At 40.4% G+C, this 15,791-nt stretch overlaps 1 protein-coding gene across 6 annotated transcripts in view; it reads right to left on the minus strand.

Moving 5' to 3' along the window:
• sdk2b (sidekick cell adhesion molecule 2b) overlaps positions 1-15,791 on the minus strand; it is a 266,359-nt gene that overhangs the window by 3,211 nt on the left and 247,357 nt on the right. For 4 of the 6 annotated variants that reach the window (XM_063482694.1, XM_063482693.1, XM_063482691.1 and 1 more), the window contains 6 exons: positions 15,254-15,463; positions 15,046-15,171; positions 13,743-13,907; positions 13,438-13,578; positions 10,498-10,636; positions 4,505-4,634 (listed from right to left, as the gene is read on the minus strand). In XM_063482694.1, the coding sequence (XP_063338764.1) occupies positions 4,505-4,634; positions 10,498-10,636; positions 13,438-13,578; positions 13,743-13,907; positions 15,046-15,171; positions 15,254-15,463 (911 nt within the window). The remainder of the gene's footprint in view (positions 1-4,504; positions 4,635-10,497; positions 10,637-13,437; positions 13,579-13,742; positions 13,908-15,045; positions 15,172-15,253; positions 15,464-15,791) is intronic. The other 2 variants (XM_063482695.1, XM_063482692.1) reach the window with 1 other exon arrangement.

Consider the following 15,791-nt stretch of genomic DNA (forward strand, 5'->3'; position numbering starts at 1 on the left):
TCTAATTGCCATGAAAGCAAACTGCCAATCGGCCAGGCAGCGTCTGATTAATCACCTTGCCACAATGAACATATGCATAGTTGACTGTGCCAAAAATGTCACTGCATAATTTCCCAAAGACGCTCTTATAAGCATGCAATAGGTGCATAACAAAAGCCTGTTCTCTTCAAAGTGGTATACCACCGAGAGGGTGCTGATAATCATGAGCGTTTCAGAAATTTCTTGCTCTCTCGGGCCTTTCATAATCATGTACAGAAACATTGCTGTTGGCGCACACTCAAAGAACAGATCTCTCACTGGATATTGCACAGCACATATGTCATACATATGGCAGTTGTCTCAGATTTCCCTGTGCCTCCTGGTTCATGCCTATGTCAAACCCCTATATAAAAGCTTTTGTTCTCTCCATGTCAGCAGAGTTTATAAAAGTCCCAACAGAAACGTTTGAGTGCCGAATTATAGGAAAAATGATCCTACATTTTGATTCTCTTTAAAAGAAAGTATCCTGTTTTTTTTTCCTCACGAATTAATCAAATGCAGATACTGCACAAGCCACGTTCCCCTTAACATACCTCCTTTTTCCCCCTTTCTTCTATATCGTTTTTCCTCTCAATAAGGGAGAGTCAGAGTGTGGGATGGCTCAGTATTTGTGTTTTTGTTTGCAATATTGTCACCCAGTTGTAAACACTTAAAACACTTAGGTCTGAGAAGCATTCTATTCATACCAGTCTATTTGGCAGCACAGCAACACAATAGAAACATCCTTTCACAGTGGACCAGCAAGACACACTGAGGCACTTCAAGTGGCATTACTTCACTCTAAAAGAATTAAGCCAGCATTGAGAGATGAAAAACCACTCTAGCTGTGTGTGGCAACGGGAAAGCGTGACTGTAGACCAAGTGTTGACACAGGGAATTGCATCCTCCTGCCTGCTCCGACACAATTTTCGAGTGTGTGCAACAGATGTTCTGACTGTTAAATTGTTCTGCTTACAAGTACAGTGCTCCAATCTGTCTGCCTTTGCTTTTGGTTTATCACCAATATTTAACAGAAATAACACACGGATGCAATTGAGTAACCTAAAGTAAAGATGCTTAACAATTTGCCTCTGGGGCCGCGCAGCCCTTGATACAGCTCCTTATTTCAACTCATTACAAGCTAATTACTAGAGCTGAATGCTGTGACAGAAACAGACTTTAGGCATGAAATGCAGCATTGCACCTCAGCCTTAAGGGAATAACCGTCTCATTTATGCAAGGATATGTGTAAGACAGACACATACCAGCCTGCCTGTGTCAATTATTAAGCATTTTTTCATCATTTTGATGTTAAATTAGGCGGTGAAAGAGATTAAGACATCTATCCAATTAACTAGCGAAACCTCTTGACAGTACTTTATTTTATCATCAGCATAATAAAGTTGCCTTGTGGTCCTGTTTACAGTTGCTAGCAAAGAAGAGGGAGAGCAACAAAGGAGAGGAGGAAATAAAATTGAGAAAAAACATGACAAAGATGTGCATCAATCATGGGTCAGAATTACAGTTTCTTGGAGATAAATTGGTCATCATCAACAAACCATATAGGCGTTCAGACAATCTATTTGAAATTTGACATCGGCTTGCTGAAAATGAGCTTGCTGTCATCTCTGTGTTTGCCACCGTCTGAATTATTCCCCTTTTTATCTGGATGTGTTGCTCCAGAAATGACATAGACTTACAGTCATGTTAAAAGCGCTTTGAATTAATTATTGCACTTCGTAAATAAATTCTCTGGTAAGCAAGGTCCCAACCCCATCCCCCCCAAAATTGATGCATACCCCAACAGTCGGTCCTTTGTCCTCTTGTTATGGATTATTGCAAAGGGGAGGGGGAGAAATGGGATGCTGTCTATTGATGAAGTGAACACAGCAGGGGTCCTTTGAGATAAAGACAATGGCAGTATATATGGGGCTGGAGGGGACTTGAAATCCCTGCACATTCACAGCACATATATCATTATGAGCTTTTAGCAAAAGCTGTGCAGGAAATTGGAAAGGGGAAGACGGGATGCTTTTGCTAGTACTAAAATACCAGCTTTATCAAAGCAAAGTTGCATACTGCCACCATCAAGGCAAGGCCTAAGCCTCCTTTGTAGTTCCAGTCTCCAACTACTGAACTTCATATTGCTTAATCAGAACAATTATATTCAGAGAAATTTAAAATTTTATTGTTCATTAGAGCTGCCCCAGAAAGATGAAATGCATAATGGTAGCATGTGCTTTTTTCAGATTTTTCCCTTTAGAAGTGATGCCTAGTTTAAGGAAGCATGTCAGTTTAATGCTCGTTTTACATGTGCTTCATCCCATCCAGCCAATATAAATGTCTGCGTCTTTCCAATAACCTCTGTTTTGTACACAAGCCAAAAAGCTATTAATATCAACTCTTATTTATTTGCGGTCGCAACTGAACTTTATTCTGGGTTATGACATGAAACTTTAAACGTGGCTTGTCAAAATTAGTGTGTTGTCATTAGTGACAATCCAAACATTACAGATAATATTCTCGGTTGAGTCTCAGCCAAAAAAAGCTGCAGTAACCACAGAGGCAGCGAGTATTAGGATGGAGAAAGAGAGCGGCAAAGTCTGAAAGAAAAAGTATGTGAGAGAAAGCAGACATTTTCATCTCTCTCCCATGGAATGCCACTCTGCAGAGTAAACATAATCTATAATATGACTCAGAGATGAGGTCATTTGCCTTTAACTGGTTTCAACTTTAAATTTCACACAAAGACATTGCCACAGAGACAACCTTGGAAAGCGAGAAAACCTACACTCTAAAGGAAAAAGGGAAGTCAATAGGTCTCTACCTGCAGGGGAGCAGAACAGTAATGGTGACTCTGTTGCCTTGCCAAGTCAATGTTGGCTTTCTCCAAATCCCCTCTTCACGAGGAGTACAATAGTGAACTTATACCTGCTGGGGGAGGCCGTGGGGATTAAGGAGGACAGACAGCACAATGTCATACTGATAGCTATGAGTTATCCGCTCAATAAAACTTCAAAGAACATTCCTAGATTTTTTGAGCACCACTGGTGCTGATATGGTGGTCTGTCAGGAGCATGGCAGGGGAGCCTTGGGCTAACATAAAGGCTCTGTGCATTTCACTCCATCAAAGCCAACGTCGACCCCTCGAATGTGCAGAGTGGCAGCAGACAAGTGTCGTCATCCAAGGGGGGCAGTAACTGCATTAGGGCCATGCTTGACAATACACAAGTGTGAATGGTAGATATGTCAGACAGGCGTTGAAATGTTGAAATGCTTCATTTGAGGGGATGTTATGGTGCTGTGAAAGGTCCTGTCTGTAGCACTTCATTGTAGAGAGATTTCTATTTGATCTGGAAGCATGACTTAGGTCCCGATAAAGCGAGGTGGGGAGAGATTTCTGGCTTTGGAATTCACACTACAGACTTATTTATCTGAAAGATTGTCCAAGATAATTTGGGAAAATGCAGAGAGTAAAGAATTCCCAGATGAAAGAAAAAAACTGAAGGAAGCCTGATAGCAAGGGAATTCCAGACTACTTTCCCCTGATGCTTTTATCTTGCAAGGCTCCAAACCAGACTGCAGATTGCAAGATGAATCACAAAAACCACAGAGAGGATGTAATATAAACGAAAACAGAAACAGCATAGTGTATACGCACATAAGACCAGACAGAAGAAATTTAATTTGGTTAAAAGGGTGAGAATGAGAACAGACAAAAGCCAAGATGGCACACGTTGATCAATAGAAAGACAGATGCAGACAGAAAGAAGGGCACAATTTATTGATCACACTCGCTGGGTAAAAGCAGTTTGGCTCAGCACAAAGGCCACAAGTCAGACATTCTGACATCAGTTTTAAATAATCTATCAGTCTGCACAGAAGACTTTAAAACTTCAAACAGACTCAAAATTATGATCGCGTTTTAACTATCAAGATCCAATACAGTGCTCTTTTTTTTCCATAGAGATCAATTTAACTAACTCTGATCTGACTTGCTGAAAAGGAAAATTGGATAAACTATCTGTCTGGAGAGGCAATTTTTACTATGTAGCTAGCTGGAAAATAAATTTTGCAGAGTGCATGCCCTCTCGCTGCCTTACATAACGAGTGCTGTGGCTGAGTGCAGTGACCTAGATCTCAGGTGGATGTTTGTAGAGTGACATTCTCCACAGGTTACTGCCTGGTCTAAAAACTGCTTTGCCACCAGTAAGCAGAGTCATTAATCTCTCATCTCGCCATGTGCATTACTGTAGCTGTATCTTATGATCTCTGCAGGCCAAACACATTGAGATGGGTGACACAGAAAGGACACCAGCATGAACAGGCAAAAAACCACAGAACAGCTGACAATGCAAAGCTGAATTCCTGAGGAATTCGAGGAGATGACGGTGGGTACACGTACACAGGTACAAACAGGACTGAAATACTACTTAATGCAGACAGTAGGGAAGATGCAGTATAAAACAATATAATGCTATTGCACCTGTGAGTCTGAGATTTCCGAGGGTTTTTCAGTCAGGCTGCTGCTCTCTGCAGGGATCAGGTCGTTGTACTTGGTGCTGACATCCTCGTCCGAATAGTGAAGACTGCCTGGGCTGGGCCTGGGAGGAGACCTGATCAAAGAGTAAATGCACACAATTAGTTTGATTCAAACTGGTTGTCAAGCTTAACAAAAAAAACCCTGGCTTTTCAAAAACAAAACCTTTTTTGAATAAATCAGGTTGTATTTTAAATGGCAGTAAATCTCACTGGGTTGAGCAGGCTAATGGAGAGGCCCAGTTTCAAATCGACCACAAGACTGTTTTCTTCCAGCTTTCATGTCATCTCTCTGCTGCTCTATTCCAATAAATAGTAAAAAGAAACTTAAAGAATACTCCCGGTCTATTAAAACCTGGGTTAACTGTTTTATTACTTATTCTTTGTATAGATTTGTTCCTTTAAAATTAGAAATTGTAGTCAATACAATTTTTGCTAAACAAGCAAATGCAGTGACTCTAGATGTTCTCTCTAATGTCTGAGACACTACAGTTAGGGCTTCCTGTCAAGCTCACATGTGTTCTCTCTTTCAGTGTGTGTAGGAGGGCAACTAGATGAGAATCATGGGACACTCATGAGATGGCTGCTTACAGCCTGTCTCTTCTGCAGTGAATAATTTCCTTGATTCAGTCCTCACTGTGGGCTGTGGAATGTCAAACCACTAGGCTCTTGTGACTAAATTATAAACTGAACTCAAGGGGTCATCAAACAAATTGCAGCCTCAGGCTTTGCTCGGGTAAATGTTATTGCACGCTACACAAAATGATGGCATGGATTAATGTGTCAGTGCGCATACTTAGGTTATCACATTTGGAATTCAGATAGAAGCTTAAAGAGAGGTGGCCGAGGAAAGGGAGGATCATTAAAGTGTGGGGGAAGGGAGGATAGGGACAAAAGGGAGGTGTTCAATGAACCTGAAAACTGAAAGAAAGATGGAATGGGAAAAACGTGAAATAGTTGGAAAAAAGCATTCCCTAAAATGGTGCGCTTCTGTCAGGGGTGTTTTCAGTAAATATGAGAGTAATAAAAAAGCTCTTGGTTCCTAATCTCCTCCACATTTTCCACTGTTCCTAGTCCTCCTAAATAAACACCCATCTGTTTCTGCTGATTGGTGCTGGTTTGGCGGAGACTACTTGGACATACTGACTCCTGTTGACTTTCCAGGCCACAGCGTCGGCCGGCAGTCGCTGCCAGTGGAGCTGCTGGAGTGCACACACAGCCGCTCCACACATTGAAAGTGCATTTGCATAAGCATTTTCCATATAAATATATTTGGAGAGCATTTCAAAAATGTTGTGGGTAAATTCCAGCAGTTTTCACAGGGCTGGTACTTTGAGTGCAGTGTGGACGAAATGGAAAACTCCACTGGGAAATCACAAAGCAAGCTCTAACTCAATTACACTCTGAGAGTTAAACTAAAGTTAATTCACTTAACTTTAGAAAATTGAAACATGTACAATGGAGTGCTCCTATACAATGAGCTCAAGTTTTTCTAATTTGTGTGCTCTTTCTACATGACTGAGAATCTTAGATTATATCCGCTTGCATATATACAGATGGATTTTGACGCTACAGATGAGTGGTTGTTTTTATATGTTCTAATTGGCTTGGATTCTGCTTAAAGGACATATGTAGCTGGGACCATGTAGAGAAGTGTCTGTGTGGACGAGTTGATGGGGTTACAACAAATCAATGTGTGTTAAAAAGGAACCTATAACAAAATAATGAAAATGCTTAAAATTATTTACCACATACTTATCATATGTGACTGTTTTGAGCATTTTTATCCATCCACCCATCCATGGGTTTTTATCTGTTGGGGATGGCCCAGCATAACCCAAAAGCCCATCATACTGTGAGTCTACAACTCACTAAAGGGGCCGTAGAGTTTCAGTGCTTGGTGGACCATGTCTTGAGCAATGTATCAGTATTTGTGGTATTCAGTATTTTAGTCAGAGTATTCGAGTATTTTTTATTTCATTTTATTCCCATTGGTCGCGGCATCCATCTGCCGGTCGCAGCAGATGGCCGTCTCTCCCTGGTTCTGCCGGAGGTTTCTTCCTGTTAAAAGGGAGTTTTTCCTTCCCACTGTTGCCAAAGTGCTTGCTCATAGGGGTCATATGATTGTTGGGTTATCTCTGTATGTATTATTGTAGGGTCTACCTTACAATATAAAGCACCTTGAGGCGACTGTTGTTGTGATTTGGCGCTGTATAAATAAAATAGAATTGAATTGAATTGAACATTGCCCTGAATTGGCTCAAGTCTTATTTGACTCAAAGGTGTTTTTTTGTCAGAGCAGTTACTCTTCTAACATTGCCCCCTTCACCTCTGACATACCTCAGGGTTCCATTCTGGGCCCAATTTTGTATTTATTTTCAATGCTATCACTCAGGTCTATATTTAAAACAAAACAAAAGTTGCTTAGCCTGTATATGATGATGATGATAGGAGTAAAGTGCTATACAAATACAGGCCATTTACAATTTACCATACTCACATATACCTACCTCCTAAACCAGGCATCAACTTCCTGTCTAGCTAAGTTTAAAACCTGTCTCTTTTCCTGACACTTAATGAAAATAAATTTAGAAATTTTAGCGATCCATCCCACTCTTCTACAGGTAGTCACACTTTGCATTACCTCATCAACTCTTAAGCCTCAGGCATACTATTCTAAATCTTAGAGAAAACAACAATCTTGGTGTCATCTTTTATTCCTTTCTTAAATTCAACTCAAAGATCAAACCAGTCACATTTCCGAAACTTTGGAATCGCCTCCCTACTAAATTTACATCATCTACCTCACGAACAGTCTTCAAATCCCAAGTGAAAACGTACTCTCTCGCTCTTGTTTTTCCCTTGAGTTTCAATTAGTTTATTAAGCTTGTGGATCGGGCAGCAGTGGGGCAGAGGTCCCTGCAGTTTGATCCTAAGTTGGTGAATCTGGCTAAAGGAATTGGATCAGTTATTTATCCTCTTGATATTTACCCTCTTGAGGTAATTTGAGGGGAAGTTTGCCCAAACAGTCTGCATGTGTTTTGTGGACCTGGAGAAGGGATTTGACCATGTCTCTTGGGACATCCTGTAGGAGGTGCTTCAGGAGGATGGGGCGACTGGCCCACTGGTGCAGTTGTACAGGTCATCCAGTCCTTGTGCAACTGCAGCAAGACCCATTCCTGGTAGGAGTTGGACTCTGCCAGGGCTGCCATATTGAATATTTCTTTTCTTCTTCTTTTTTTCTATGCACATTTGTATATTTATTTATATACATTTGAGTATTGGAGGAGCGCCCTTGGAGGAGGGTCGCTACATTTGCACACAGCATGTCTACTGTTTTTACCTATTAATGTAAATGCAATCGACCTACTTCTACTACCCCTCTTAGTATGTTGTTGTGTTTTTTTTATGTATGTGTTCTTTTATATAACTCCATCTTATATAAAAAAATAATAAACTGAGTATCAATACAGAAATATAAATAATGCAATAACAAGCTATCTTTTTTCCCCAATTCTCCAGCATCCTTTAGTGATCCGTTTAACAACAACGCTTTGCATCAGTGTAAATGTTAGTGGATTTTTAAGTTAATGACAGAGGAAATTTCCCCCAGGAGTATAATTTTTCCATAATCACAGATCTGAATTTTTATCTGCACTTATCCCCAGAAGGACTCCACAAAGTAACCTTCAGCAACTTGCATTCCTCTTTAGTCCTCTTAGCGAGCCCCCTCCTAACACAGCCAAACAAAGAATCGAGCCAAAGTGAAGAACAGCTATTGCGAGCCTACTGGGATATTATGATAAACTGCCCGTTTTAAAACACTGAGGAATCTCAGCCCACTTTCACCCCCTTCTCCTTGACTCGCATACACTGTTGAATGAGGCGTAAATTATTTATCAGCTCTCTCATTTGGACGGAGAAGGGTCCACTTAATCCTCTCACAGCAAAATTCAGTCAGCAGCACGTCAGGTAAGGAATGAGAACCAGAGGGTGAAATCAAATCTGCCCCCTGGTCTTTACTCATTACCAGGCTCTCTTGCTACAATTGCCTGAAGGGACTCATTAACATGTCTGAAGTGTTCGGAAGCTTTGTCACTCAAGAGTGTTTAAAACCATGTTAATCTACACTGAATTACCTCGCCAAGACCTCTTTAAACCCACAACCAGTGTCAAAGTTGGTTTCAAAAAACAAAAAGACGCTACTACAAAGCCAAGAAGGGATTGCACTGTTAATCCTTCCCTCTTGATCATAGAAGAATTTGAATGCCAAAGCTGAGACACATTTAGAGTTCTTTGGTTTGATAGCATGCCGTTTATGTGCAATTAGTGTGCACTCATTACTACTGCCATATATATATGTTTATGAGACCACACTTTATCTAAATTCTTTATGTTTTACCAGATTGATGTGTTTATCTATTTTGATCTCCTTACAGGAAAAAGGTACACTTAAAGTTTAAGCAGGGGCAGATTAAGTCATCGGTGTCCAACGGTACTGAAATCCCTGTGCGTTGTGATTCTCCACCAGACATATTGGCCCTTGTATTAAACTCTGAACAAATAATCTCCACATAGAGAAAATCTCTGTGAGGATCAGCTGCAAATGGCATTTGCTGTCTGACACAGTTCTGAATTAAAATGAATACAGCAGCATTAGGAACGTGTTTGATTTCTGATCCTGGTATAACGCAAAGGACTTCATCCTGTCTTTGGTATTCAGAGACCAGAGATCAAGATGTGGCATTAATCTATAATCGGAGACTCAGGTGTTGGGATTTGGTTTCCTTCGCTATGGGCTGAGTTCAAAGAGTGCTGACTGTACATCTGTGCATTCTTTCCCTCTGAGCCTCCCCCTTCAAGTCAGAGACATAGTAGTAGGAAGCTGCCTGGAAGCATCTCAAAGACCTGTACCTGCTTTGATCTGTCCTCAAGGTTACACACACACACACACACACACACACACACACACACACACACACACACACATGTCTGGTTTGCTATCCTTGTGGGGACATCCCATTGACATAATGCTTTCCCTAGCCCCTTACCCTAACCCTAACCATTAAAAATGAATGCCTAACCCTGACCCTTACCCTAAACCTAACCATAACCTAATTGTAACCCTGACAGTAAAACCGCATTTTGAGTGTGAAAATTGCTTTCAACCCCGAGGGGACCTGGATTTTGGTCCCCACGGTGCAGAAAGTCCCCACCAGGATAGTAAAAGTCAGATTTTGGTCCCCACCAGGATAGTACGAACCCGTACACACACACACACACACACACACACACACACACACATATACTCATAGAAAGACACACAACCAAACATATTTCTCCAGCTTTCTGTTACTTATATAGAAACAGTCAGTTAATTGATTTCAGGGGGACAACAGAATGCATTTGTCTCATTTGCATTCTTTTCACTTAAAGGATCGTAATATCCACATGACATAACTAACAGTCTGTCCAAAAACAACATGAAAGCAGCTGTCTATAAATCCACATCTTATATGCAGAATAAACAGGTTTTAATGAGCTAACACAAAGTGTGCAGTCACATCTAAACCTGGACTTATGACTTAGTTCGTGCAGTATTCTCAGCACAGGTGTCAGTCACAGTGATTGGTTTTAAAACAAGGCCATGGCCTCAAGACCAGCGTTGCTGGGAATTCACAGAAATACAGAAGCTCATTAAGAGAGGCTGCAGTGAGTCTCTTTATATGCTGCTTTTAGATAGCGGAAGGAGTGCATTTGAGTTGTCAAGAGTATTTTTTTTTTCAACAGAGCTGAAAGTGTTTTCAGGCATGAGGTATAGCTTCCACAGATTACCCAATTATTTTTACTGTATGGCTGTTTCATTTGGACATTAAATTAAGTTTTTCTTTTAAATATTATCGGAACATGAATTTTCTTGGAAATGTGTTGCTCACTCACCTGGTGTAGACGCCGTTCTTCCGGCAGAAAGAGTTTTTTACAGACAGCCGTCGATTGTTAAGTTCCAGAGCTGGGAAACGGCCTTCGTCCAGGCTGACCATATCTCCGTGGGTGAGAGCGTTACAGTTGGAGTTGTTACCTGGACACACGTACAGAGACACTGTGTGACCACAGGCCAGATGGACAGGCAGGTTAGTGTCTGGGAAAACTGATGGAACTACTTGATCTTTTTTTTCCCTTTAAATTCTCAATACTGAAATAACATTTTATTCTCAAAGCTGTCTACACTTTTTATCACATAGGCTTTTACTTCATCAGTCATGCCGTCAGATGTCATTGTGTTTATTTTAAAGGTTCAAATTGTTGAAGTAAATACAGCGGGGGAGCTATTATTTGATTCCCTACTGAATTTGTAAGTTTGCTCACTTACAAAGAAATATACAGTCTCTAATTTTAACGAGAAACAGAATATCAGCCAGAAATCCAGAAAAAACTCTACATAACAGTTATAAACCGATTTGTGATTGAGTGAATTAAATATATGATCCCTAGGGGACAGACTGCCTGTGTGCTCATGTGGCACACAGATTACAATCAATCAATCAATTATAGATACTGATCTCAACTTGTTATGTGTATAAAGCACGCCTGTCCAGAGAATATTTTCTTCCATTCCAACCTCTCCACCACCATGGCCAAGACCAAACAGAGGAACAGATCAGTGGCTAAAGGAGAAGTACGTTAAGGCCATGGAGTGGCCTAGACAGTCTCCAGATCTCAATCCTCTTGAAAATCTGTTGCTGAAGCCAAGTAGCAGCCAAGAAAACTACAGGATTTAGAGAGTTTGAGTATAGCGAAGTAGGCCAAAGTCCCTCCTGAAACGTGTTCAAACCCGGTGACCATCTTCAAAAAATATCTTACTTACTGCTTGGGTTTCTCCACCAAGTCGTGTTTTCCTTGATAACCAAATACTGATTTCACACATACATCTAAATCAATGTATAATTTTTATGATATGTTTTTTATGGGTTTTTGGTTAATATCCTTTGTCACTCCATTAAAATCAAATAAAGAAATAGAGATCGTCCATTTCTTTGTGAGTGAGCAAACGTACAAATTCAGCAAGAATCAGATAATTATTTCCCCCACTGTAGTAGTATTCATATTTATGACTTGCAGCAATAACTCACAATTTTGTAAAAATACACTTCTTCACTTTCTAGCCAAGCGTAAGAAGAAAAGATCAATAAAACAAAATATGTAACTGGAGCCAGGAGCTGATTAACTTAGATACCCTGGGATTAGCTAGCTTGGGATGTTAATTAGTGAGGTTCAGAAGTGCTAGTTGGTGGATTGTGTTTTCCCTCATACAGCTAGCTGATTCCCTGTTTCCAATCTTTGTTAGGTATTCCAACCATTTTCAGACTCTAGCTTTTTATTGAACAGACAGCTCCAAGAGCTGTAATAATTTTAATAACTAATCCTCAACAGTAAAGTGAATAAGACTTTTTCCTAACAAGCGGCAAGTCAAGCGATGTAGATTTTCAAGTGTCCAAAAAACATGTGAATGAAAATGAGAAATTCGGCAGGTTTGCAGGGCATGTCAGTGGAAATTCCCTTAGAATATAGCAACACAAATTTAGTATAAATTACATGGACAGGGCTTAACATATTTATTAAACCACCTATCATAAAAACAGAGAAACATAAATATTTTAGACATCTGTCGAAAATTTTATGTTTTTATACCTAAACTTTAGCTGGCGCTCTGCACCTCTCCAATAAGTCAGAAATTATTCAAGCATAAGATTCAAAAACCAAAACAAGTTTTTTCTGTTTAGGAATGCAAGTAAAAAAAATGCAATTTGGCATCTGAATAAAAAATGAATAATGTGCTTTACTATTTTTCCAGCTCTGTTGTAAAACAGTACATGTGAAAATTCATGGATAACAACAATAATTATATTTTCGCATTAAATTCAATATCATTTCAGTTAAAGACCTTGCAGGTAATGATGGTTTAACTGTTAAAAAAAAGCATTAAAAAGATTTTGGTATTTACCAATACTATAAATTTAGGTCAGCCGCAGCATTATTGTTATTTCTTTATATAAAGAAGCACATACATAATCTATAACAAATGAGTGTGCTACACTCATAATTAACATAAATGTTTAACTTTGATTTTAAGTGTCATGATTTTACTATATTAAACAATATAAACAGGATGGTTTCTATAGAAGATTCATTTTTGGAGGGACTATTTCTCACCATGTTATGGGTTAGAAACACTTTCAGTCATCCTACAGGTGGCCACAGCCAGGCCAGGACCTGCATGGTTGCTCGAGGCTACTAAAGGTCAATTGGTGGTTATGCCAACACAGAGAAAAAGAAATAGCATTCGGTCGGTCCAGTGGCCTGGGCCAGATTCCTAGAGGAGGATATGGAGGCTTTGAGAGTGTCTTTGTGCTGGAATGAGAAGGAACCTCTTGTTTTCTCTCCATCAGTCAGAAAGATGGGCAGTGACCCACAGGGACCCCACCCCTCCCCTGCTTGGCAGTTAAACAGCCCTGGCAAAAGTGCTGAGCTGAGGGAAATACCCGCTGATGTCAGAGCTGCTCTGAATGGACAAGTATGCCCCCCGTTCCTGCTTCCTTTCTCTCTTTCTCTGCTTTTTATTCCCCTGCAACCCAGTCAGTGACCTGATTCATTCAAAAGCAGAATTCACCCCTCTACAAAACAAAGTTAACTCAATTTCTCTGCTCAGTATTTCAAAAGTAATAAAATAATAATAAATCCCTGTAATAAGTTTTACTGTTTTATTTAAAAAAAGGCAAGTTATCAGTTTCCCATGCCCTCCATGCCACCAGGCTGGAAGCGAAATACAAGCTTCCATGATAGTTAAATGTTCCACTTAGCTGCACAACTGTGTGTACTCACCTGATTCAGACTTTTTTGCATACTTCTTGCTCTGTCCTCTGATAATGAGGATGAAAACTAGCAGCAGAATGAAGATGAGTCCCACTAGAGCCACCACGACCAGGAACCACCATTCCTCATAGAAAGGAGCCACTTTTTGGGCTAGATAAGAAAAAAAAAAAACCCAGAAAATTGAAATTCATGGTTGTTAAAAACATGTAGCCACATTCCTGTGAAGTCTGAATGACCTAAGGGGATTTAATTAAGCCTGAAAGTTAATGTAATTCAGTTCATTCAATTCTATTAACAAATACAAGAAAGCTCACCAGATATGGAGGGAGAAGGTAGACTCGGAGAGCCATAGCCATAGTCGTTCACTCCAATGACCCGAAAGTCATAACTGACACCTTGTTTCAGGATGTCCATGTTGAATGTGTGCGATGTTGCATCCTTGGAGATGTCCTTGATTAAGATATCCCACAAACCCTCATCTGTAATGGAATTTTAATGGAAAAATTGGGTCGGGGGAGGCTGACGATATTCGTTAAGCAAGCAAAAAATATTTAAACAGTGTCAATATGTCATTGTTAACAGGCTGTTTGTTTGTTTAATACAAGGCTCCGGCCTGGCTGGCAGCTCCGAGGGTAATTGATAATTCTTAAAAATATTACACAATCCATCAATTTCACTGCTCTCGTAAAAATTTACAACCAACAAATTCTACAACATAAATAGCGGAGCAGCCATATTTCAAATGAAGCAGCATTAGATGCCTTGCTGCTTGCTATGGAAATCATGCCAGAGATCATTTATTACACCCTGCTGCTTGTAAATAAATGTGTAGGTATGACTCCTTGATAGGGTACACAAATATAACCAAGTATGGAAATTAATTTTTTATGTTGCTGAACTTTGAGAAACATTTAAAAAAAAACAGCCTAATTTGATCTAAAGGCAAAAATAAGTTTTCAAGTAACTGAATACTATAGAAACTTATGACCACTGGCATATGGATAAGGGGGATATGGGATATGGGAAAGCCCCCCCCCCCCTCATTTAATCTATACTGCCATAAAATACCCATCAGTCCTTGCAAACCTTTAAACTGTAGGACTAGATAGCCTTTCCGATTCTCACTCAGGAGCGGTGAAACACATCTCTGCCTGTGAGTCACCCACCATCCATCACCCTCATTGCCATGCCAGGACTTGTCAATCACAGTTGAAACAGGATGCCAATTGTCTTGACTGTAGCGCCTGAATCAATAACCCATTAAAATGCCAGGGACACTGACTCCAGGGCAGCAGATGTTGACACTTTACACCACTTTCCTTAATCAAAATCTCACAGAAGGTAACATAAGGCCAGTCATGTGGCGATCCTGTAGAGCATGGAGTCTCCCAACATCTATCAAAAACATGCTTGCTACCATTTGCACTCTTAGATGGAATCTCATGTCTCACAACCATATCAAATTGGGATATAGATTGGATATTTATTCTTAATATTTAGATATTAATTTCTAAGATTACAGCAAAATGTATTTTACAGTCCCCTTGGCTATGGGTGGCTGACCCCTCTGATTCCCCAAGACCCCACTTTCAAAACCACTGTACTAAATCCCACTACCTGAGGGTCTGGCCTCAATTACATAGCGTGTTATGGGAGAACGTCCTGGGTCTCCAGGGGTCCAGTGAATGGTGAGGCCCGAACTGTAGCGCGTAATAAATGGCTCTCCAGGGGGTCCTGGGGCACCTGAGAAAGAATAACATAGTAATAAGTGTTTAAAAGGGCTAGTGACAAAAATGTCAGCTTTCCAAAACATCACTGCAACTACCTTCCCCTGGTCCAGTGGTGATATTTGCTTCCACCTCAGGCCCGTAGATGAAGGTCTTGGCCCGGATGCGGAAGTTGTACGTGACACCATCTGCCAAGTCTCTGATCTTCAACCACAGAGGGCCGGTCCCCTTCACATCCACCGTCACTGTCTTACTGACGCCTGGGGGGGAGGGGGAGTGGAGACAGTCGGCACAGGCCACTGAAGACTCTAGACAAACACACCACATTTAAAGCAGGTCTTACACAGGCCAGGCAATGTGCAAGCACACCCAACATACGCAAATGCACACAGAGAGTAATGGAATTAGAAACATGTTTGCATTTTGGCACCGAAGCAATGTATTATTTAAGATGATAGTAGTAGATATGTATAAGGTTGCAATGAATAATGAGCTGTTTAGCTTGATGTAATGGTTAGCTTAGCTCAAGAAATGCACATCACAAAATTGCGAGAAGGTCGACTGACACGCAAAAGCGTTAACTCTAAAACTTCAGATCTTGTAGTGTGCATTAAGCTTTTATAGCCAGCAGCCATT

The sequence above is a fragment of the Pelmatolapia mariae genome, linkage group LG8 (genome assembly GCF_036321145.2).
Source record: "Pelmatolapia mariae isolate MD_Pm_ZW linkage group LG8, Pm_UMD_F_2, whole genome shotgun sequence".
Classification (NCBI taxonomy): domain Eukaryota; kingdom Metazoa; phylum Chordata; class Actinopteri; order Cichliformes; family Cichlidae; genus Pelmatolapia; species Pelmatolapia mariae.